This window comes from Caloenas nicobarica, chromosome 3 (genome assembly GCF_036013445.1).
Source record: "Caloenas nicobarica isolate bCalNic1 chromosome 3, bCalNic1.hap1, whole genome shotgun sequence".
Taxonomy (NCBI): domain Eukaryota; kingdom Metazoa; phylum Chordata; class Aves; order Columbiformes; family Columbidae; genus Caloenas; species Caloenas nicobarica.
This window is the reverse complement of record NC_088247.1, coordinates 110,856,015-110,878,343: the sequence shown is the minus strand read 5'-3', so window position 1 is coordinate 110,878,343 and position 22,329 is coordinate 110,856,015. Positions and strand designations below refer to the sequence as shown.

General features: G+C 44.4%; 2 protein-coding genes across 9 annotated transcripts in view; both read left to right on the top strand.

The window, feature by feature from the left end:
* MAP4K3 (mitogen-activated protein kinase kinase kinase kinase 3) overlaps positions 1-11,008 on the top strand; it is an 84,670-nt gene extending 73,662 nt beyond the window's left edge. For 3 of the 4 annotated variants that reach the window (XM_065630665.1, XM_065630664.1, XM_065630667.1), the window contains 5 exons: positions 1,843-1,911; positions 2,030-2,122; positions 4,388-4,458; positions 6,953-7,008; positions 9,544-11,008. In XM_065630665.1, coding sequence (XP_065486737.1) covers positions 1,843-1,911; positions 2,030-2,122; positions 4,388-4,458; positions 6,953-7,008; positions 9,544-9,631 — 377 coding nt within the window. In that variant the 3' untranslated portion in view covers positions 9,632-11,008. The remainder of the gene's footprint in view (positions 1-1,842; positions 1,912-2,029; positions 2,123-4,387; positions 4,459-6,952; positions 7,009-9,543) is intronic. The other variant, XM_065630666.1, reaches the window with a different exon arrangement.
* A 5,251-nt stretch (positions 11,009-16,259) lies between these two features.
* Positions 16,260-22,329, top strand: part of SOS1 (SOS Ras/Rac guanine nucleotide exchange factor 1) — a 50,795-nt gene continuing 44,725 nt past the window's right edge. For 2 of the 5 annotated variants that reach the window (XM_065630778.1, XM_065630777.1), the window contains exon 1: positions 16,260-16,752. In XM_065630778.1, coding sequence (XP_065486850.1) covers positions 16,666-16,752 — 87 coding nt within the window. In that variant the 5' untranslated portion in view covers positions 16,260-16,665. The other 3 variants (XM_065630779.1, XM_065630780.1, XM_065630781.1) reach the window with 3 other exon arrangements.

Here is a 22,329-nt window from a genome sequence, read left to right as displayed (position 1 = left end):
GTACTGTGGAATTCCCTAAGTAGTACAGTTTCCACTAGGAGGATGCCTGCTGACTTTCTTGCTGCTGGGAAGTGCATCAGATTTTGACCCAGTTTAAAGCATAGCTGCAAGAACCAAAGTGATCAGTGGATGGCAAATTAATGCACTTAACTGCTTCAGAGTTAATGCATTTTATTTGCAAACTCATATATCTGTTTGTGACATACTTTGTGACTTAGTAGAGTCCATAGAAGTAGCAAACTGAAGAGAAATTCTTTGACCCATGAAGTTTTGTCATCTTTCTCTCAGTATTGTCTGCATTAGTATGTAAATACAAGAATAAAATCACTTCCCAGTTTTTTGTTTTGTTTTGGTTTGTGGGGTTTTTTTAATATGGAAATTTAACATTGCATTGTGCCTTCCAAAAATACTACTTTAGCCTCCTTGAATCATTTGTGTGTTCTCTGTGGCCGTGTTGTTACTTTCTCCTATTTGTTTGACCACTCTAATTTAAACTCTTGTGGTTTGGGGTGTTTTGTGTTTGGTGGTTTTTTGTTTTTTGGTTTTTTTTCCTGTCCTCTGCTGGCAGGAAAGTGGTCATGCAGTGAAACAGATTTTTCAGTGTTCTTTAAATGAGGAAAGTGTGTACCATATGGTCACAAATAACTTCCATTTCATTGTTTGACATTTGACTTTTTTCGTAAGCGTCCAATAAAGATGTTTTACAAAAATTAGCTGGCAGAGACTTACTGCAGGGGGTTTCTGCCCTTGCCATCTTTCTCCTGTCAGCTTCAGCCAGTGCCATGCATGTTTCCACATCACATAATGTGGTTGCGCAGATGTATATCCTCCAGTCCTTCTGTCGCATGTTTTCATCATGGCTGTATCCACCTTTGGTTAAGATCATACATTAGAAATTGGTTAAGAGCATAAATTTATACCTTTGAAGACAAACAGCAAAAAATAAATGGAGGGACAATCTCAAGGAGCACATTTCTGCCATCATTCTTGAGGAGTTTTTTGCTTATCAGCAAGACCATGGATTTTATTATTTAACTGAAAGCTGCTTTTGTATTTTAGGTAACATGCTCTAATTTCTTATCTCTAACAGATTTAATGGGTTTCTCTTTTCTGTGTGAAAGAATGCCTACAGAATCACTGGCAGTAATACTGAATTAGTAAGAGCTGCTTTTTGTGAATTTTAATATTATAACAAACAAATGGACCAAAATTATACATCTCTTTTGAGTTGATATGTCCACTAATTACTTGTGAATCAGATTCCACTGTTTGCTGTGATGGAGACTACTGCAGCTGTAACCCCGAAGAGGTGAAGGTAACCCTTCTTTTAAGAGTTTGGAGAAGGAAATAATCTCCTACTTTGGAGAAGAAAATAATCCCCTATTTTTGCAAGGTCTGAAAATAGCAGCAAGAATTAAGTACTAATAAAAACATCCATAGCAAGATTTAGAAATAAAGGCGGAATTGAAATGGAATGAAACAGCATTCAGGTTTAGTATGGATGGTCTCATATCTGCCTTTTTTTTTGCAACAGCACTATTAAGTGACACCAACAGAGAATAAAGGGAGAACAATGTACACATGAGTTTGCTTTTGTGACATGGCTCAGAAAAGGCTGGATTAAGTCTATACTTAAATGTTACAGCTTCAGTTTTCCTGTCACAGTCAACATGTTGGATAAGTGGACATGCCTCTCTAAGAGAAGAGAAATGTCACTGGTAAGGTGATCATTTTAAGTAGATAAAAACACACTAACCCATTAAATTGCCTCAATCTCTAGAACTTCCATTTCAAATTTCATGGTAATTTATGCTACGAACTAACAGTGTCATTTTTTTATAGACACTACAGAGACAAGTGTTGTACATGTAACACAGCTGGAGAGAGATACCATTTTGGTGTGTTTGGATTGTAAGTTTTAGTATCAACTAAATATATACTTATGCATGTACTTGCATACTGTCTGTCTTCAAATTAGGTCATATATTGAAGTTTAATTCTTGGTTGACATATTGTATTTATTGTCTAGGCTGCATAAAAATAGTGAATCTGCAAGGCAGGTTAAAATCCAGCCGCAAACTGTCATCGGAGCTGACATTTGACTTTCAGATTGAATCAATAGGTAAGTTGGATTCATTATTAATATTGAATATCTGGATAGGCTAGAGAGCTGGGTAATCACCAACCATATGATATTTAACAAGAGCAAGTGCCAGATTCTGCACCTGGGATGAGGTCATCCTGGTTATACATATAAACTGGGGAACGAGAGGCTGAAGAGTAGCCCCACGGAAGGAGATCTGAGGGTTTGGGTTGATGGCAAGCTAAAGATGAGTCCACAGTGTGCCCTGGCAGCCAAGAGGGCCAGTCGTGTCCTGGCGTGCATGAAGCACAGCATTGCCAGCCAGTTGAGGGAGGTGATTGTCCCACTCGACAGCACACAGGTGCAGCCCCACCTCAAGTGCTTGTGTGCAGTTTTGGGTGCCTCATTGTAAGAAGGGCATCAAACTATTAGAGTGTGTCCAGAGGAGGGAGCAGGACTAAGATGGTGAAAGGTCTCAAGGACAAGACTTACGAGGAGCAGCTGAGGTCACTTGGTTTGTTCAGCCTGGAGAAGAGAAGGCTGAGGGGTGCCCTCATTGCAGTCTACAACCTTCCTCAAGAGGGGTAGCAGAGGGGGAGGTGCTGATCTCCTATCTGTGGTGACCACTGATAGGACACGAGGAAATTGGATGAAGCTGCATCAGGGGAAGTTCAGACTGGACATCAAGAAAAGGTTCTTCACTCAGAGGATGCTCAGTCACTGGAACAGGCTACCCACAGAAGTGATTGCAGCAGCAAGCCTGTCAGAGTTCAATGAGCATCTTGACAACGCTCTTAGTCATATGATTTAGTTTTAGATAGTCCTGTGAAGAGCAGGGAGTTGGACTCTGGTCCTTATGGGTCCCTCCTTCCAACTCGAGATAATTTATTATTAACTCGCTTACTGTGACAGTACAGAATTAGAGATGCAAACTGTCAAGTCTTTGGCATTTGAAACACTATCTCATGCATTTAGCTTTGTGTGAGAAGACTCAGTGAAAGGTTCAGCCCACTGTGTGATGGGCTTCCCTATGAGCAATTGGAATGGAGTAATAACCCTGGAGTCTTCCTGATAAAGCTGAATGTCTTGAGTATATGACAGCCTCTAAAGGAATATGTTAACCTACATAAACCCTGTGAAACTCTCATGGCTAACTCAATCTGCATGTGTGATCACGCAGTCCATGTTTATAAAGCAGCTTAAAGACTAAATTATGTCACACTTTACGTAAATTTTATTTTCTTGTGAAAAATCTGGATGATTTAGATTTGTGAAACAAAGACAGAATACACTTATTTTAACAGTTCTTCAGTTACATATCTGGATTGCATCACATGCTTTTGAAAGAGGGACGAGGAAGGATGTGTGCACAGATGGAGGGTAGCACCAGAAGAGGAGGAACAGTAGGAACAAAAATAAGGAGTTGGAGGGAATTTACTTCTGAGGAGAAGCTTTAAAGTTTCAGGTGCTTCAAACATAGTGTCCCACAGAGAAGGAGACAAAAAGTCATTGTCATGGAAAACATTACTTTTATGGCTGCTGTTGGTAGGGGAGGAGTACATATACTTGAAGCTGCTCACTGTGGGACCTCTGCACATGCTGCAGTCCCCTCTGCCTGTCACAAACAAGCTACCAGTGTCCTGTTCTGGCCTGGTTGTGTCTCCAAAGAGCTCTGCTCTCTTTCCTGCATACCTCCCCAAAGTCAAGATGCTGGATGCAGGTGGGACGGATTCTTCCTGGTGACCTACACACTTGCCCTCTCTCTGAGGAAGGCCCTGGACTGATTTCCTTTCAAAGGGTTCAAATGGAGGTGTCTGTCACCACCTTTGTGACAAGGGGAAGGGTTGGGAAATAGAGGGCTCTGTAAATCTTTGCATTTCTATTGCAGAAGCAATATTAGCCAACAGTTGCTGGGAAAGTGAAGAATGTCGCTGCAGTATCCCTGTAACTTCTCAGCTAAAATTCAATGTATATATTCTGCTAGTATTAGAACAAGGAGGGGTTTACTGTTTAAAGAAAAAGACATATTTAGGACTAGAGAAAAGGACAATTTTAGAACTTTTTCTGGTTGAGTGGGAATATTTTTAAACCTTATTCATTAAACAAACAAAGGAATATATAAATGCAGCTACTTTTGAGGCAGGTTCAGTAATTCCTGTGAGACATTTTGCAGTCTTCGTGAGTGAAAACGATACAATAAAACATACATGCTCAAATTTCAAAATTGCAGTCATATGCTTTTGGTCTTAAAAGCATGAGTGGCCATTTTGCCTCAAAACTGATTCCAATGTTCTTTGTTACCAGTCTGTCTACAAGACAGTGTGTTAGCATTCTGGAAACACGGAATGCAAGGAAGAAGCTTTAGATCAAATGAGGTGAGTACTGCATTTTGCTTCAAATTCTAGCTTCTCATAAAAACCAAAGAGAGGATAAATCCATAATTTTGTGGTCTGAAAGTGTAAAACATCTCAGTAACTTCCTAAATTAGACCTGGAAGGTGGAGTTGCATTTTAAGCGTGTTTCGTAAGCTACAAACTAATTAGTGAAGCTATACAAGAGGCCCTGTCAAGTCCAACATGAGAAGCAGAAAGCAACAAGAGACCAGGCCATGATGCCATAGAAAATATCAAAGCCAGATTTTTGGTAACACTAATCTTCTTCACCTTCAATTGCTTTGAAGAACAGTGTCAGTCCTTTAGCCTCTTGCACGTGGATACCAAAATTTGGGGCTTGCCAGTGGTTGCACAATGCACTGCTGAGCTTAGTTTTTTGTCACAGTGTCAAATGAGTTGCCTGTTTTTTAGTTTCTTCCATGTTCCCTTGGCTTATGAGTACTTCAACAATTTTAGTGACCAGCTTTCACAAGAAGTATTTTCCATTCTCAGGAGAGAAATGTCAGATGGACCTAAAGGTTTTTTTTCTAAAATTTCTATGTAGTCCCTTTTTTCAGCCAGTTTGATGTGATCTTTAGACATTGTTAAACTATTATAAGTACCTTCTGAGCGCTTTTTTTTCTTGCTGTAAACATGCTTTGTAGGATTTTAATGAGTGTTTTAATCTGGTTATTAAAGAATGTTTACGAACTTCACCAGTTGTTTCATCGGCTGAGAAATTGAGCTCATTATGACTAATTGTATTTTAAGGTACATGTACAGTCACACCATACCAAGCTGAGATATTCCACATTGTTATACAACTACATCTATTTGCACAAAGCCACAGCTGACCTAATCTGTGTTGACAGTAAGGCTGCTCTTTGTGGGAAGTTAGACCAAAGACTAGAGTCAGACTCATTCTTATTTACAAGTCTGCAAATGGTTCTTGTGGCATCTGTGCATGTTTGATGCCCAGGCATGATTGTCCTTCTTCCAAGAACTCATAATGGTGAAGTGCAGCACCCTCCTGTTAGCACAGACCAAGAGGATGAGATGACACTGCCAGACACTTCTCCAGCTCTGGACTCCTGCTGGCAGCATTCTGCAGGGCTCAGAGGGTTCCTCCACCCGTTGGCACTCAGTAGCTCTGGTCCAGTTGTTAGAGGACATGACCTAAAGTGCTGCAGCACGAGTGGATGCTGTATTTTATTTATGTAAAGCACAAGGAATGCTGTCTTTGCTGTCTTCTTCCTTTGTTATTGTCAAGCCAAAGCCAGTGCCTAAATGAAGAACAGAAGGCAGAACTGAGTTGCTGTCAGAAAACAAGCCACCCCAAAACTTTTTACCTGTAGAACATATCTAGGGTTAAGCTCTTGGGCCTTATCTCTCTTGACTGTCCTTACTAGCCACAGCTATGAAGAAGAAGAAGAAAAAACAAAAACCAGTCATTTTAATCTGTAATATGAGAAGCGTGTGTTACCAGGCTCAAATCTCTACCATATTCATTACTTTTGAGGAATTCTATGCTATGTAATATGTAGGAAGCTACTACATGGGACAAAAACCTGACCAACCTAACTTTGCAGTCTGTCTTTGAAGACATTATTAGTTCAGGTTCCCTAATCTTGTATCAGTTGATGTAATTTGGGATGATTTGAGCTGCTTGCAAAGTTATTTCCTTACACAACCGTGACCTTCCACAGTGGTTTGGTTGAGTGGGAAGAATGAAACAGGGAACTGTGTGAATTCTGAGACAGGAAGCTTGAAATTTGCGCCAAGATTGTGCAGGCTCAGCCCCACAGCAAGCAGGAAGTCCTTTTCTTAACAAAGTAGGGAACTTTGTTGTTTTGAATTAAAATTCTCTTGCAAGTTCTCTGTGGCATAAGTGAATTCACTAAGTCAGATAATGCTACTAGGATCTGGGAAGGAGTGAAGAATCTCTCAAGAATGTGCTTCATTTGATTAACGTGATGTTTTCTTTGGTGCTTTGGTATTCATGTGATCATAAAAAAGTATCACACAAGTACAATTCACCTGTGGTGAACAGAGCTCTATTGCACGAGTCTGAAATGTCAAAGTACTATTTTTTCTTTTCACAATGTACATGAGCATCACAAATTAGATTGTTTCTCTTGTAAGGTTTTCAGAATATGAACCTACTGTATCACTACTATGATTCAGAATTTTTAAAAAATGTGGTTTATGTGTGATTTACTTGAGTCATTTTGGATATCTACTCTAGAGTGAGACAAATTGCACCCTACAGCTGCGTATTTCAGTCATGGCTATACAGAGAATTGCACTAGTAGTCTGGATGCTGTGCAGTGCTGAGCACTGCTGTTGTGCTTGCAGTTGCTACCAGAGGAATTCACATAATGTGGCAGGAATTACATAAAACTTTGAGATCTCATTTGACAGTTGCATTAAATTCTCTAGCTGATTTAAATGAGCAGTAAATTGGTAACATAGTCAATTATTTTCTCTTTTTGTCTAGATCACACAAGAAATTTCTGATAACACGAGGATATTCAGGCTTCTGGGATCTGACAGGTATGAAGAGAAGTGAACGTGGCACGCTAAAATAGAAGAATGTGTGTTCCTTCTACCTTGTAAAAGTTCTGTTTGATTGTTTCTTGTGATTCCTTTTTTAGCCATATTATTCATTCCTTTGTGCACATCTACCTTTCGGCCCTTCAAGTTTACTTTTCTTTCTTAAAAAAAAAAAAAAAAAAAAAAAAGTAAAAGTGTTTGTGGGCTTCCAGAAGTACTCAGCCATGCTAGCAAGCTCCTACTTGGCTGCAGTCGCAAGCTCCTACTTGGCTGCAGTCACAGTCTCCAGGAGCATCTTCCTTTTCGTGCTGTAACTCTCTTGTTTAACTTGGTGAAATCTTTACTGTGAGATGCTTTGCTGCAGTAGCTCATCAAGATCTACTTCTTGAGACAAATGCAAAAAATACTTTAAAATATAAATATCTTGCTTTCACCCCCAGAAGGGAATTCTGCTGTTGTCCTCTCAACATGACAGCTTAGGTCTTGTAAGAGCTCTTGGTAATTCCCAGCGTAGCTGGTTTTTGGTGTCTGCTTTGCAGGACATTAACACCGTGTCTGTCTGATCCATCAGATACCAGCTTGCTGAATCAGTAACTATTTTAGGAGTGTCATTGACTTCCTTAACTTTCTCTGCCCTGCTATCGAACTTTGTACTTCCGTAACAGCCATGAAAACATCAGATATTTTATCTTCTGGGGAGTGCGTGCTGACAACACGGTTTCACCAGTACTGTATTCCTATGAAGTGCGAAGATAGGCTTTAGTTTTTCTTGTGAGAATTGCCTCCGTCTTATGCCACTTGTAATAAACTCACTCTCTTGTGGCATCTTTAGAACTACCAAAAAAGCCTCTCATCAACCCAAGGTTTTCTCTGTTTTCTGCTTCTCCAGGCTTGATGCAGAGCCCATAACATCAACAGCAGTGAATGATGCTGTCGCTTTATTTGCTCGTTACCAGGAATTATTGCTGGCTGGGGGTTGAGGATTCTGCCCTATGTGCAATATGTGGTAGCTTTTTGGTAACAGGTAGTTGTAAGTAATACTCTTCTCTGACCTGAGGGGTTTATTCTCTCTGTTCCAGTGAGGTATGCGTGGAGCTCAGCTTTATTATGTCATTTTTCTTAGTTGTTGAGAGACAGCAGCACAGCTCCATTTAAAAAGGAGTCTGACTTCTCAATGGAGCATGACATTGCAAATTGCTGCCTTGGAAAAATGTCCTCTTCCCCAAAGACAGCTGATCTGTTTCTGGCTTGCACTAATAATCTCCCAAGGCTGAGTCAATGTTTAAATACTTTTCACTGCAATAAACTTTAATTCCAATTTCTTCAGCTACCGTGTTACTTGCAGCTCTGTCATATTTTGTGCTTGAGCTGTGAAAACTTTTTCTAGTAACATATGTAATTTCCTAGACAGTTCATAGGAACTGGGATTCTGAGAAGCCAAAAAACTGAAATCAGTCTGATAAGAGCTTGCATGTCGCTTTCTCCTGGTGAGTAGGGAATGCCTTGCGCCATGAGGTGCCATTCCCTTTGTGGAGCACGTTGAGCAGAGGATAGGTTTTCTGAGTGATAGTTTTGAAGGAAGCAGCCTCTCTTTGAGTGAATGCACAATATATGGGTTTGAATTTCCCACATTCTTCCTTCGTTGTGGAGGAGAAATCAGTTGTGAACATCTTGGTCCATTTAGCAGTTTTAGCAGTTCTTACCTGAGGACAAAAACAAACAAACAAACAAAACACACAAAAAAACCCTCAAATAGTTTGTGAAACAGAATTGTGACTGCCAATTTCTCCACTTTGAGGGAGTTCTATCTAGGACATCCCTTATGGTCTTTGCAGTTGTAGTGTAGGTCCAGCTAACCCAGTCTCCTGTCTCCAATGCTGGCCAAAAGTGGACAGTGAGAAAAGAATAAGAGAGAAGATTCTGTGTGTAGCTATCTTTTCCTTGAGGACTCTCTAAGCCTGGAAGCCTTTGTCTCTGGGACTTTCAGAACTGGAGGAAGTTTCTGTGGATTTAGGTTACATGGGCTCAGGGAGAGACTAGAAATGCTCACAGAAGAGTCAGCTTTGGTCATCTGTCGCATCCAGTGGCAAAGAGCAGAATAACGACTTCCAGAACTGGAGCCTCATGAATGGGTTAGCTTTGCAAAGCTCTGGGAAACACAAGCTCAGGCAGTGGAGGAATGATGGACCCTCTTCAGAAGCCCCAGTGAAAGGACGAGAAGCGACAGGCTTACATTGCGGCATCGGAAATTCCAGCTGATAAAAAGGGGGAAAACATCATGGTGAGGATGGTTAAACACTGTAGTAGGAGCCCAGAGAGGCAGTGGGAGACCCTTGGACACCTTGCCTGGGCAATACCCTGAGCAAGCTTTGAGGCTGGCCTTGCTTTTGAGCAGCTTTTGGATTAGAGGTGTCCAGGGGAAGAGAAGTGACCTCCAGTCAGATGGATCCTGGGAAATAATATTTACAGTTATATCCAGGGATGTTTTTAAACGAAGGCTTACTTGATGTTGTGGCTTTTTTATTTTCATTTTAGGGTCGTGGTGTTGGAGAGCAGGCCGACGGATAACCCAACAGCCAACAGCAACTTATATATCCTGGCAGGGCATGAGAACAGTTACTGAGAACAGCGGATGGCAGGCAGCTCACCTGACCAGAGAACACTCCTGCTCCAGCAGCATGCACGGCTGGCTGAAATTGCACAAAAGCTCCAGTAACCCAACTTCAGTTACTTTATAATTTATTGTGGCATGAGAGGAAGATGAGAATTGTTTGTGGTATAGACACATAAGCATTATGATACCACAGAAGAGCTTAATTTACTGTTATGTAATCTTTGTACATATGCAGTATTTTTCAGTGAAACTTCTTGCTGAAGACCTACACTGACTTTCTGTAGATAGCGATCCTCCTTTGAAGTACAAGAGTCTTACCTGTACAGATGTAAAAGTCATTGAGGATGCAAAAAAGAAATCCGGGTACTATTTTAAGGACTTCTCATGTGTTTATTATAGAGTGGGATGCTAGCAACAAATATAGTACATTTAACTATGCTATTGTATTTTATTATATGTAATTTACTAATACAAATAAATCTTAACTTTTAGAAATGGTAACCAAGGCTGTAATCGGATTACAATCTTGTTTTAATTTTGATGCAACACACTGGTGTTCATGTTTGCACAACGCATTGTGATGTATTTAGTCACAAAAGTAAGCTGTGACTTCGTGGTTATGACTTGGGCTTCAAAGTTCTTTTTTTTTTAGTTTACTTGGGTAGTTTTCATTGTGAAACAAACCAGTTAAGCACCTGTATTTTTATATTTAATTAAAACTGTCCTTACAATTACTTCTCTATGCTTGAAAACAATACCTTCTGGATGGGTGTCAGTCCCAGACTAGTGGTACCTGGCTGTAACACTGCAATAGGTGTTTGAATTATTAGTGTATGCAATGATAAGAATGGGTATTACTGTTCATATTACTACATAGTTTCACATCACAATGAAAAGGAGCAACATTCCACGTTGTGGAAATGGCTCAAATATGTTGTCATTTTGACTTTTTTTGGCCTTATAACCATTTTCACACTTTTCTTGATTTTAGGATGTTAACACGTGGCCAAAATAATTTAGTTACTACCTCATTCAAACAATACAATGGTTACTACACATCACAGGAGCTTAGTTTTGATCAGAAGTATTTTTGATTGCTGTTTTCCAATGGAGTATGTAAATGCCAAGTTTTAGGAAAATGCACATGTTTGACTCCTTTTTTGTATATGTTCTTTATATTTTATTGTGATAATATACACTAAAACCGAACTAAATTTAAAGTGATTTATGGCCTGCATTATTGTTGTGATTGGTAATGCTTTGAAATATGTTCTCTAATGTATATAATGTAAAATAAACTTTTTTAACATGTTGTTGTACAATTAGATTACCACCTGCACTAATTTTCCACGTAAGACTAAAATGGAACATATCAAGCTTTGACTTCTGCTATTAAATGTTTGTGCCAAACACAGAAGCTGGGCATTTCTGAATGTATGAATGGTCAGACCACTGGAGTTCAACTCAGTTTAGGCGAGCACTTGAGGGTTCTTACCCTTTTGGCCTTTAGGCAGGGGATATACGTATCTAAGTCCAGGTTCCAGCTTGTCTGATTTCTTCCGTCACCTACTTTTCTACCTCTGACTGCAAGACTGTTGTGTTTTGGGGTTTTTTATTTGTTCTTGTGGGTTTTTTGTTGTTGGTTTTATTGTTTGGTTTGGTTTGGTGTTTTGGTTGGTGGGGTTTTTTTTGTTTGGGGGTTTTTTGTTTGTTTTTTGGTTTGTGTTTGGGGTTTTTTGTGTTGTTTTTTTTTTTTTTCAGCAGGGCTTTTTTTCCTCCTTATGGGACACAAGCTCACTACCTCTGCTGGCCCCATCTCTTCTGTTCCCTTACACTGAACCTCAGATCCGCCCTGTGGGAGAGGTGATAACGCAAGCCCCACTGCCGAGAAGCTGAGTTCTCAGAAAAAGGCGAGAACTTGCGTGTGTTTCACAGCATGTTTGTGTTGCCACCCAAGGGGGATTTCCATCCTGCTTCCCATGGACTATGCTTTACTTTGATGTGCAAAAAGTAGCTAGATTTTAACCAAGTACAGTATAGCTGATGTGCTATAAACACGCTTTCTCCTGTGAGGTTTCTGCAATAGCTGTGGCCAAGTGTCTTGGTGTTCGGGGCTGTTGCTGAATTACAGGCAACAGGAGCTACAAGATTATTGGGTTTTATTCTGGTTGAGCACGTTTGGTACAAGGATGCATGCTGGGATGCAGCTAGAAGAGCTAAAAATAAAGAGGACAGGGTAATGGCATGTGGAAAAAGAGGGGCACTGTGCTAGGGTAGGCTTGTCTCAAATCTGTCTGTATAACCAGGACAGCTTTGCTTTCCACATGTTGCTCTCTAGCTTGAAAGATGAGAAGGAAGTGAAGGATTCCTGCTTTTTGAGGAATTGTCCTGTTGCAGGATTTGGGGTCTGTGCTATAAAACTGCCTCTCCCCCACCTGGAGCTGCTCAGCTCCTTGGCTGGCAGCTGCCCTCAGCTGAGCCCAGGAGCTTGGATGTTCGGTAGAGCAAAAAAGGTCTCTTTTGCCAGACCTGCAGTCGCCATAAACCGAAAGTTTCCTTGAGCAGTGCTCGGTGGGAGCTTCCACCACCCCTATCCTGATGTAAGATGGCGATCAGCATGTGGCTGACTGACAGGAGTCACAGACACCATGAGGTTAGAGCAAGACTTCTGCCTACAGCTAGTTGATGCAGCTTCTCTAACAACCTGTGTGGCGTCCCTTTTTCTCTCTCCTCCGAGCTAGAGGTCCTTGCTGCTAAGAGGCAGAAATGTGTCTTGATGGGGCATCCACCAACCTGCCAGCAAAGTTTGGTCAGTGCAGGGGATGAGCTTGGGTCTCAGTCCACATTGAGCTTTCTTAGAGAAAAAAGAAGCCGGGGTTTTTGGGTCCATTCCAGAAGTGCTCCTGGAAGCTGGGAGGATGGGAACAAACACTGCTCTTATCCTGTTCTTGCACACTTCTCCATACAGTGCTGCCTGCTCCTGTCAGAAACAGGATCTGGGGACCTGAAAAAGGCAGGGTTCAGGTTCAAGTTCTGTGTCCCACTGCCCTTGACTGAAACCAAGAGCTGTGCAAGGTGAAGCACATGTTGCTGGCTGCCTGTTCTTGTAGCTTTGTCACTGGGACCTTGCAATGGGGCTGGGGGAACCCAGCAATGCTGTGAGCAGTGATGGGGATGGATGTGTCCCCCAGGTGGGGGGTTTTCTTATGCTCCATGGGGTTCAGCTTTACGAAGAGCACTGCTGCTTTTTGAAGGAATCTACTGGAAAAGGTGGGGAAAAAAGCTGGTAAAACCAGCGAACGTGGCAAAACCACTCCAGGTAGATCTAAAATACAGATTACAGGGAGTCATGTTCCAGGCCTGTGTCATCTATTGAGGGGTGCAGAAGGAGCTAGGGGAATGTGTCTGGTGACATGGACCCCGGTGGGCTGTCAGATCCTCATTGTGGACAGCAATGCTGGGTTTGCCGTCTGCTCAGTGTCATCCTCTACAACACAGCTGCATCACTGTTGCTAGAGGTCATCTTCTCTCCTTGGACAGCATCTCATTGGGTGCGGATTTTCCCTTCAAAGCTAATTTAAATTCAACACGTTCAGGTTCCCTTTGCGTCGCTCTGACAGGCAGCTCCTGCTAGCAGTGCCTTGCAGGCTGAATGGAGGACTACCTCACCAGCTCCTGGCAGTCCCTCCTGGTGGTGCCTCCTCACATTCTCCACAGCAGCTACTGGGGGTAAAGGGGTGCTGTCACTCGTTGTAAGCCCCTGTTGTTTGGCCAGCCCTCGGAACAGTATGGCAAAGGGTTGCTGTGACCCTCCACCTCATCCTCCTCTCCCTCTTCCAGCAGCACTCGGGGGTCTCGAGTGTTCCTGTGCCACCCACAGACATTGTACACCCCTGTAAAGCCACCACTACACTGGCTGTGGCCTTTGGTTCCTACTCCTTCCGACAGCAATGGCAGCGAGTCTCATCTTCCCTTGTTGACGTCAGAGCAGGTCATCCCGCTGCCTGCCACCCTGCACCTCCCCATGCTACTGAGCTGCTTCTATCCCCTCATGACTCAACTCCTCTGTCACTCCATCCCTATGAAAGCAGCCCCCGGTTTTCAACTCTTGTGCTCTTCCCTGCAAGAGCTTACGCTGTAACAAGCACCCAGGCTGCTGCAGTCCTTCCTCCAGGTCCTTAGACACCCTCACCTTGGAGATGTACACATGCAGGTGTGGTCACTGCCAGCACCCGTGTCTGACTGTGCTTCCCCCGCCTGTGCTCGCCATCACGGATGGGGCACAAAGCCTGGGCTGGGAAGTTTTGGGTGAACAGCAGCTCTCAGGTGTGCTCTGCCTTTCAGTGGACTCGAGGGACTTTTCCCACCGTGCCATACAGGCTGGTCTATTTGCCACAAGCAGTGGAGCAACAGCTCCTCAGACAGCACTGGAGATAGCTCTGTCTTGTTCAATTGCTCGCCAAGCAAAACCACACCCTCCCATGTGGTGAAGTGAGGGTGATCAGGTAGAGGCCAGTGAGGAGCTCACTGCCCTGTCAGCAGCAGTAAACCCAGGACGCCCCCAGGCATGGGGCACTGAAAAAGCACTGAAGGCCAGGAGAGGAAGGCCATCAGCTGGTGGAGACAGAGCTCAGGCTCAGACTGTCCTGTGGCCTTACCCGAAGTTTGAACTGGCTGAACACAGTGCCTTCAATCTCACGTTACCAAACACTGTTTTGTTTGAAGGAAAGAGATGCTGCAGACCATTCACTGGTACTTGAGAGCCCCAGCACCTTCATCTCCAAACAGAGGGCCTGCAGAGCAGAGCACAGCACTGGTGCAGTTTTACACCCAGTGTTGCACATACTTGAGGGCAGCTGAAGATTTAAACTTCAACAGACTGATTTTCCATCATAAGGCAGCAAGTGCAACAGCTCCACAGAGGCTGTGATGGTGTCCCTGAACACGCAGGCAGGCTGCTAGACGAAGCAAACAGCTCTGAGACGTGAATATTCCTGCCTTTCATCCTTGTTGCAGTACTCTCAAAGCAGAAATCTGACTCCTTCAGATAGCAGTTCTGTCTGGAAGAAAAATACCTGAGGTGGAGCTGCAGGGTTAAGACAGCTTTTTCTGAGAGGCTCCATCCATTACCTGCTAAAGTATCGCTCAGTGTCTCAAGAACATCTTCTGTCCTCAGAGCACTTCACAAACACTAATTAAGTGAAACTCCCAACTTTAATACCATTCCAAACAGGTGTCTGCGTGACCAGCCCTTGAGATGAAGAGAGACTCAGCAGTCTCTGGCCAAGTAATCTGCACAGGTACTTCGCTCTCCTCCCAGATGGGAAACTGGTCCTAAATCTTCCTTCCAGTGGCCAGTGAAGGCTTTCACACATCTATCTCCCTCTCTGTACTCCTCCACAGCAGCTCAGTATTTCCTTTTCTAGCCCTTGGGCTCTTCCTGGACCCTTGCCTTGCAAGCGAAGATCAGCTTTTCATCTCCAGCATCATTCTCCTCCCTCTACCATGCCAGGCCCTGGAGACCACCATGGACTTTGTCCTGTTTAAAGTTCTGGTCTTTATTTGCATTGTGGTTTTGCTTTTTCTGGCCTTTTTTTCCAATAACCAAGCTTCCTTTCACACTTGAGGCTGTTCTTGTGCTGCTTGAATGGGGTGTTTATTTATAATCTCTGATCTTGGTCCCCATGTGAGATGAAGGTGTCTTTCAAACAGGGAGCGACAGCTCTCCAGGAAACAGCAACACCACCCCTGTGCCTCCAGCTCCGAGCAGACGGTTGTCACAGGCAGACGCCATCTCTGTGCCCCAGGCCACCCTGTCTGGTGCGAAGGTACCAGTGGGATCAGTCGCCGCCCACGGGGAGCACAGCCCTGGGCCATCACTGCAGCCTGTCCGCAGAGGCGCCGGCTGCGAGCGGGGCTGCGCCTGCCCCTGAAACAGAGAAATAAACTTAACAGCAGAGTCAATTATACTGTTAAGCGGCATTCTTTATTTTGTCAGCGCTGGGGAGCGCTGGGGATCATCCTCCAGCAAGTGCTCCCAAGACTGGATGCTCTTGTGTTGCTTATCTTAATTATTACGTGTGTGTTACAATTTTTGAAAATTTTGATATACATCTATATTGAGAAATAATTGATAATGTTAGTTAAAATTATTCAGTTTCTTACTTACGATGTGTCTATTAATTATTAGTTAAAACTAAGCACTCTGCTTCTGAACAGTGTACCACTTAATCTTCTGTCTCCCTCTTGTCATGCGGAACGATCTAAAACTTGAAAAATACCCCCTCATTTTGCAGGTGGTCAGAAAGCGTTTATCATGTCAATTGGTCAATGATGGGTACATCCTTTGTAACTTAATCACAGTATACGTTAATTTGGCAGCTCCTCTTCACCCCAGCACAGCTCCTCGGGGGTCTGCAGTGGACCCAAAGCCCCTCCGCCCCCCACGCCTCTTCCCGGGCTGGACCCTCGCGGGGTCGCCCCGCGGCTGCCGCGAACGGCGCGGCGCCTCCCGCCGGCAGGGGGCGCGCGCCGAGGGGGCAGTGTGCGGCCTCGTGACGCCCCTTCCGGCGGGGCGGGCGGGGCCGGAAGGCCTCTCGCAGGCGCCGGCGCGGCGCAGGCGCAGCCGGCGCGGAGCGGGGCGGGGCGGGCGCCGCTGAGCCGCGCGTGCGCCGCGGCCGCCAGCTGTGCGCGCGAGGGCAGGCGCCGGGGAGGGCGGGGAGGTGGCGGCGCTCGCGCTCCGGGCGTCCGACCCCGCCCCTCGCGGCCCGCGCGCCGCACCGCGTGACCCCGCTCTTGCCGCCCCCTCCCGCCGCCCACCGCCGCCCCTCGGGGCGACCACCGAGCGCCGGGGGCGGGGAATGCGGCAGCCGCCGCCTTCTCCCGCCGCTGCGGGCCTGCCGCTGGCGGCAGCGGCGGGGGGCCGCCGGGCCTCCTGCTGAGGGGCGCCCAGCGCTCCCGCGGCGGCCTCCTCGCGGCGTCCGGCCCTGCCCTGTCCGGCCCGCCCCGCCCGCCTCCCCGAGCGGGCCGGGCTCGGCGGCACCATGCAGGCGCAGCCGCTGCTCTACGAGTTTTTCAGCGAGGAGAACGCGCCCAAGTGGCGGGGGCTGCTGGTGCCCGCCCTCAAGAAGGTGAGGGGGAGCGGGGTCCCCCGCCCCGGCGGGCGAGGGCCGCGGGGATCGGCCCGGGCCGGGCGCGGCGGTCCGGCCTCGGCGCGGGATGGGCCTCGGCCGGGCCGGGGCAGCGGGGCGGCCGGCGCTCCCCGCACTCCGGAAGCGGCTGTAGGCCTCGCTGGGGATGGGTCGCTGCCATCCTGCCGGCCGGGCGCTTGCCTCGGCGGGTGCCGCGGTGGGGAGGCCCGGCGGCCCCGCGCAGCGCTCTGAGCCGCGCTGGGGCGATGCTCTGACAGGCGGAGCGGGGTGGATAAAAGCTCGTTAATGGACAGGCAGGCCCTGCCCCCCCCTTCGACGAGAAGGAAGCAAGTGGTGCTGCTGTGGGTTTCTGCTGGGCTACCTTAGTGCCCAGCAGTGACACGGCGCGGGGGGGAGGGGATCGTTATGAGGAACTTTTGAGAGAGTTTTGGTTAATTAGTGTTCGGGCTTAATTACTTTTAGTTAAGCTTCTCTTAGCTTAAGTGCCTTTTTGCTGAGAAGGCTTCATTAGGACAAACTAGCAAGTGTTGTTCCCACATAGTGGTGAAGCTTGTGCCTGTGGTGTGAAAAGAATTTATTTGGAAGAGAGAAAAAATGATGAGGGCTTCTCTTCAACTTCTGCAGCCAGAGCCCAGAAAGTAGAAGGCTTAAGAAACAAGGTTTCTGACACCGTTGCTTGAACTGGCTTCAAATTGCAGAACTTGATGCTTTTTAGTCGTACACAGCAACGCTTCATGAGTCTGTCTAGTTACAATGATTAACTGCAACCTTTGCGTAAAAAACTTGCTCCTGGGGCTAGTTGAACTATTGCATTCTCCACTATGGATTTTAAGTGTCAAGTGTTGCAGTTGTACTGGTTCAGTATTTCTTCTTGATTTCCTCTTGCAATGTATTGCTTCGCTTTTCTGGGTGTGCTCCTTGAGGCCTCCAACACTGTGCTGTTTTCATCCAGTCCTTGGAAGTCTTTTTGCTTGTCTCATCCGTACTGTTAATGTACTGTTAATGTCTTATCCCTGATCAGTAGTCACTTCTTTGAAACTTCCGCACTAACCATACAACTCACTGCTTCTTGTGGTGCTTGGAAACACTTGGATGACCATCTGACTGGAACCTGCTTGTAAACTGGATCTACCCAAGATCTCAGCCAGGGAGAGCCCGTTCCTTTGGAGGGTGGTTTATTCCATGATGTAGCAGAGGCTTGTCAAATTTTGAATGAGGCTCAGTGCTAACTGCTGGAGGACATAGAGTGAGGATTTGAGGCAAGTGTGAGCTAAGACTTTGGAATTACTCGCTACATCTGAAGAGCAAGATTTCTTCCCAATGGAGAAGCCATTTGTGGAGTCACCTTGCATTAGAGATGCTTACTAAAGGAATTGGCTAAGTTCCTTAGGGGGAAAAAGGAATTCTGGACTCTGAACTCAACAGAGAAGGCCGATGATGACAAGCTACCCAGGATGACAAACTGGCCCTGCAAGGTATAGTTGTGTTGGTTTTGTTGTGCTATGCTGTATTTCTTACTGTGCGTAGAGGGGCGGCAGGAGTGAGGCGTAGCTAGTTCTGAAGACTTCACACTCAAACTTGCAACTGTCTGGCAGGTGTTAAGTGTTTCAACCTCAGTTCTTCATGAAATCACCACCTTTTTCTTCTCTCAGGCTATTGCCCCCTATGCTCCAGAAGCAGAGTCTTCTGCTGCTTACTGTCGCTGTCCCTGTAAAGGTAGAAATGAAAAATCCATCCATATTGTCATCTGCTTTACTGAACAACCAAATGCTTGAGTTACAGGAAAACTAAATAGCAGATGAAAATACTAAATTATTATCTTAATGGCTTCTTCATGAACGGAGAAACCAAACTTGATGTTTCACTGACTTACACAGGTACAAGTAGTGTTGGCTAGGGTGTTTAGCCCTGATAAAGTTCCCCTAAAGTAATGAACCTGTCATAGGTGGCAGGTAAAACCATGAACATTGCAGCGTACCTGCTTTGACAATTGTCTGTCCTTGTTCACAAGGCAGGTGTGGTACTGCAGCTTTGCAGGCAGTGGGTTTAAGACACTGACCCCTCGCTCTGCTCTCCAAGGACTTGAGCTGTACCTGCAGGCCAGCATGTGGAACTAGTAGAGATTTGGCAGCATATGCCAGTGAGGTCAAAGGGCAGAACTGTCCTGGACAGAGACTAGTGCCTTGTGGCTTTGTCTGCTGAATTGCTAGAGCATCTTATCTCAGTAGGAGTTGGATTATCTGAAGCTCATCTATGTCCTGTTGTTACTAGAGAACCTGTCCTTCATTTTCCCCCATTAGCTGACCAGATGCTGACACTTATTCTCAGGTAGTGACAGGAAGCTGCTTTCTGAACTCCACCTTGAAACCAGGTAGATGCACAAACAGGACTGTAGTGATTTCCTGCGTAGCTGGAAATGAGACTTAATAGTTTGGGAAGAACTATGTTGAATTAATATCTCTGATGAGGACAGTGGTATTTAACATCGTTAAAGCATATATACCAGAATGGAGTGTTCGCAGCTATTGGGGAAAGCTCCCACATGTGGACTGAATCATTAAAATGCCATTGCCCTTTTGTAACTGTGAGTTGACTTGTAATGCAGAGCTCAAACTACAGCCTTGGGATCACTTTCTTAAAAAATGCCTATTGTTCAATCATTGTAAATAGCTTTCTTTTTCCAAATGAGTTATTTTCATTCAGGTTTTTTTTGTTGTTTTTTTAATCAAGCAATAAAACCAAGAATATGTAGTAAGAATAAATCTATTCCTACATCAACAGACTCTTAAGAGAGCATGCCTTGTATTTCATTAGACATGAACCTTAACAATGGAACTGTATTTGCATTGAACAGCTGCATTTGCGAAAAGCAGCTCTTGTACTATTCAGATCATAATGTAATCGCTTTTCTTCCGATTATCTTTCAGATGCTGTCAAGATAGACTCCAGTGCACTCAATTAGGAAGAAGATAATGTGTACTGAGATGCTTCTCTGCCTGGTCACTGTTGTTTTGAAGCAGCAAAAGAGGAATGTTGCAAAGATCTTGGCTGCTGTCAAAAGGCAGTAATTGTGATGATGAGGTACAAGAAAAGGAAGTAAGAATAAGAGCTGGTGTCTGAAATTGTAGTTGCAGAGATGGACAGAAGGTTTGATGCTGGGGCTGAAGACGAAGGACTCAAGACACATGAACACCAGAGCTCTTGGATGGCTGGAAATTGAGATACATGGCTTTTAATGCACCTTGAAAAACAGTCTCAGAAGGGACACTTGCAAAGTGACGCCTCTTCCAACATTGGTGTTCCTTCACTAGTGAATTTATACACTTGTTCTGGTCATAACCTTTTGGATAGGTTTTCCTAAACGTCTTGCTTGTATAACTCTTGTTTATGCAGTCAGAATTTCTCTGCATGCCTATGACTTTCTTCTTCCCTGATACGTTGGTTTTTACAGTAGAAAGTGTGTCATCCTTACTGATTGATACCTTAAGCGATTCAGAAAAACGAAAGAACTTTCTTACCTATATATATTCCTCTATTTCCATACCACAAATAGTTTTGAATCGGTTGAGCAATTAACAAGGAGTGCTGTTGAAATCTGTTGTGATCAAAATGATTGGACTGATATGGCTTGACAGCTGAGGGGGATTTGCTTCCTGAGTTAAAGAAACTGTTCTAGACAGCGTGCTTCCAGGTACTCCATGTGTCATATAGTCAATCTTCTGTACCTCTCATCGAGCAAAAGAGACAAGAAAAGCTGCTTCAGTGACTACAGAGTGCTCAGGAAGCTGTGGCTGACAAAGATATTCCTGACTTTTAATTACCTAGTTCTTCAAATCGATGACAGTCCAGTTACCACTTGCTACTTGGAATGGCACTACTTATTTTTGACATTGCTTCACTGCAGATGTAGAACATCCTGAGCTGATCGCTTGGGTTCTCTAGCCTTCTGATGACTGTGGAGGATAAAGTTAAGATCCTTCTATGGTTGAAAACTTTACTGTAAGTTTTTTCATTTGCTCGCTGGTAGAGTGTAGTACCACTCCCTTGATACATCAGGGGACATGTTAGCAAAAATCTGAGTCTTGTGGCCTCAGTGAATTGGTGCTGAAGTCTGGATCCAAGACATTTGTATTTGGCTTAATTTACTGGATTTTTAATTGATCAAGACAACAAACCTTGGGCAGAGTTGCCACATATCAGCAGACATGTGCAAGAATAGAAGAAAAAAGCTTTTTATGGAGTATTTGCGATATGAGAACACTCATACATATAAGCTGTACATAATTTTTTTTCATCCTGGAGTGTTTTAGTGATAAGCAGTTGCTTGTCAGTAGTTTGGTAGTTATTGAAGGAAGATTAACAAAAGATACGTTGAGTAAAAATAAGCGTTATAACACTAGTGAAGACTTTCAAAGTTACTGAAGTGAAGAAAATTCTTTCCTACCCTCCTAGAAGAACCTGCTCTGTTGTCAAGTCATTTCTACTAGTAATCCGTTAAATAAACTGTCTGCGAAGCTTTAGAAAATTTTAGGTTTAGACAAGGCTTAGAAAAACGCTTATAATCAGTGAAGTTTCACCCTCTCTTGATAGTGCTTTGGAAAACAGCTTGATCAGTGGTCTCATTTCAACTTCTTCCATTTTATTATCAGAGTGCTGTGGTAAATATGATGGGATTTTTCCTTTAGACACTTTCTTACAAGCACTTCAGCTGCTACCGAGGAAGACTGGCAGCACGGTGGTAACTGTACTCAGCAGCGAAGCGCAGTTGTTCTTTAGCAGGTGTTGGGTTTGGGTTCATATTGTGACTTTTTGCCAGAATACCAGTAGGTGCGTAGTCTTGCCCTCATGTAAAAAAAATTATCTCTAACCAGCAGTAGATGTTTCGTTCTTACTTCAGTTTATTATGTAGCTTTAGAATTATTTTCTTCTGTTATGCGCTTTTCTGAAGCTGCTGGAGCTTTTGCTGCTTCTGATGGGACTTAGTGCAGTATTGTTCTCTCTGCGGCCTTTCACACATAGGCTTTTTCTGAATGTGTTCTGTATTTAGAGAGCTGCAAACCTGATTGCGTTGATTGTTAATGATGATTTTAGAGCATTATGCTGGTGGGTTTTTGTAATATGCTTTCAGAAGTCTTTGAGAGGTTTTTTTCATTTTAAGTTGGAATTTTTTAGCTTGACAACATAAATTAGGCTTTTCCTCATGACTGTGTGAGGAAAAGATAACTGAAAACTCTTGCTGAGGAAGTGTGGTTTAGTGTCAATCATACTGTTAAATTCACTGTACGAGTTTTCTTATCTCAAATACCTCTTTCTAGTGCAGAATATGCTGCTGTCAGTCTCAACTCTGGTTTGGGTTACCTTGTGGCCAGCCTGGGAGTTGTTGTGTTGGACCCTTAGGAGACCGAGCCTCTGTGTAAGCTGGAGCTGTTCATTCTGTAGTCCTTTAATTGAAACTTGTCTCTGGGCTTGGTCTAAGTCCCTGCTGCTTCCCATGAGGTTTGTGGGAGTGTTTATATTATAATGTATTGTGTAGAGTTTGAAAGGAATGGTTTGAGA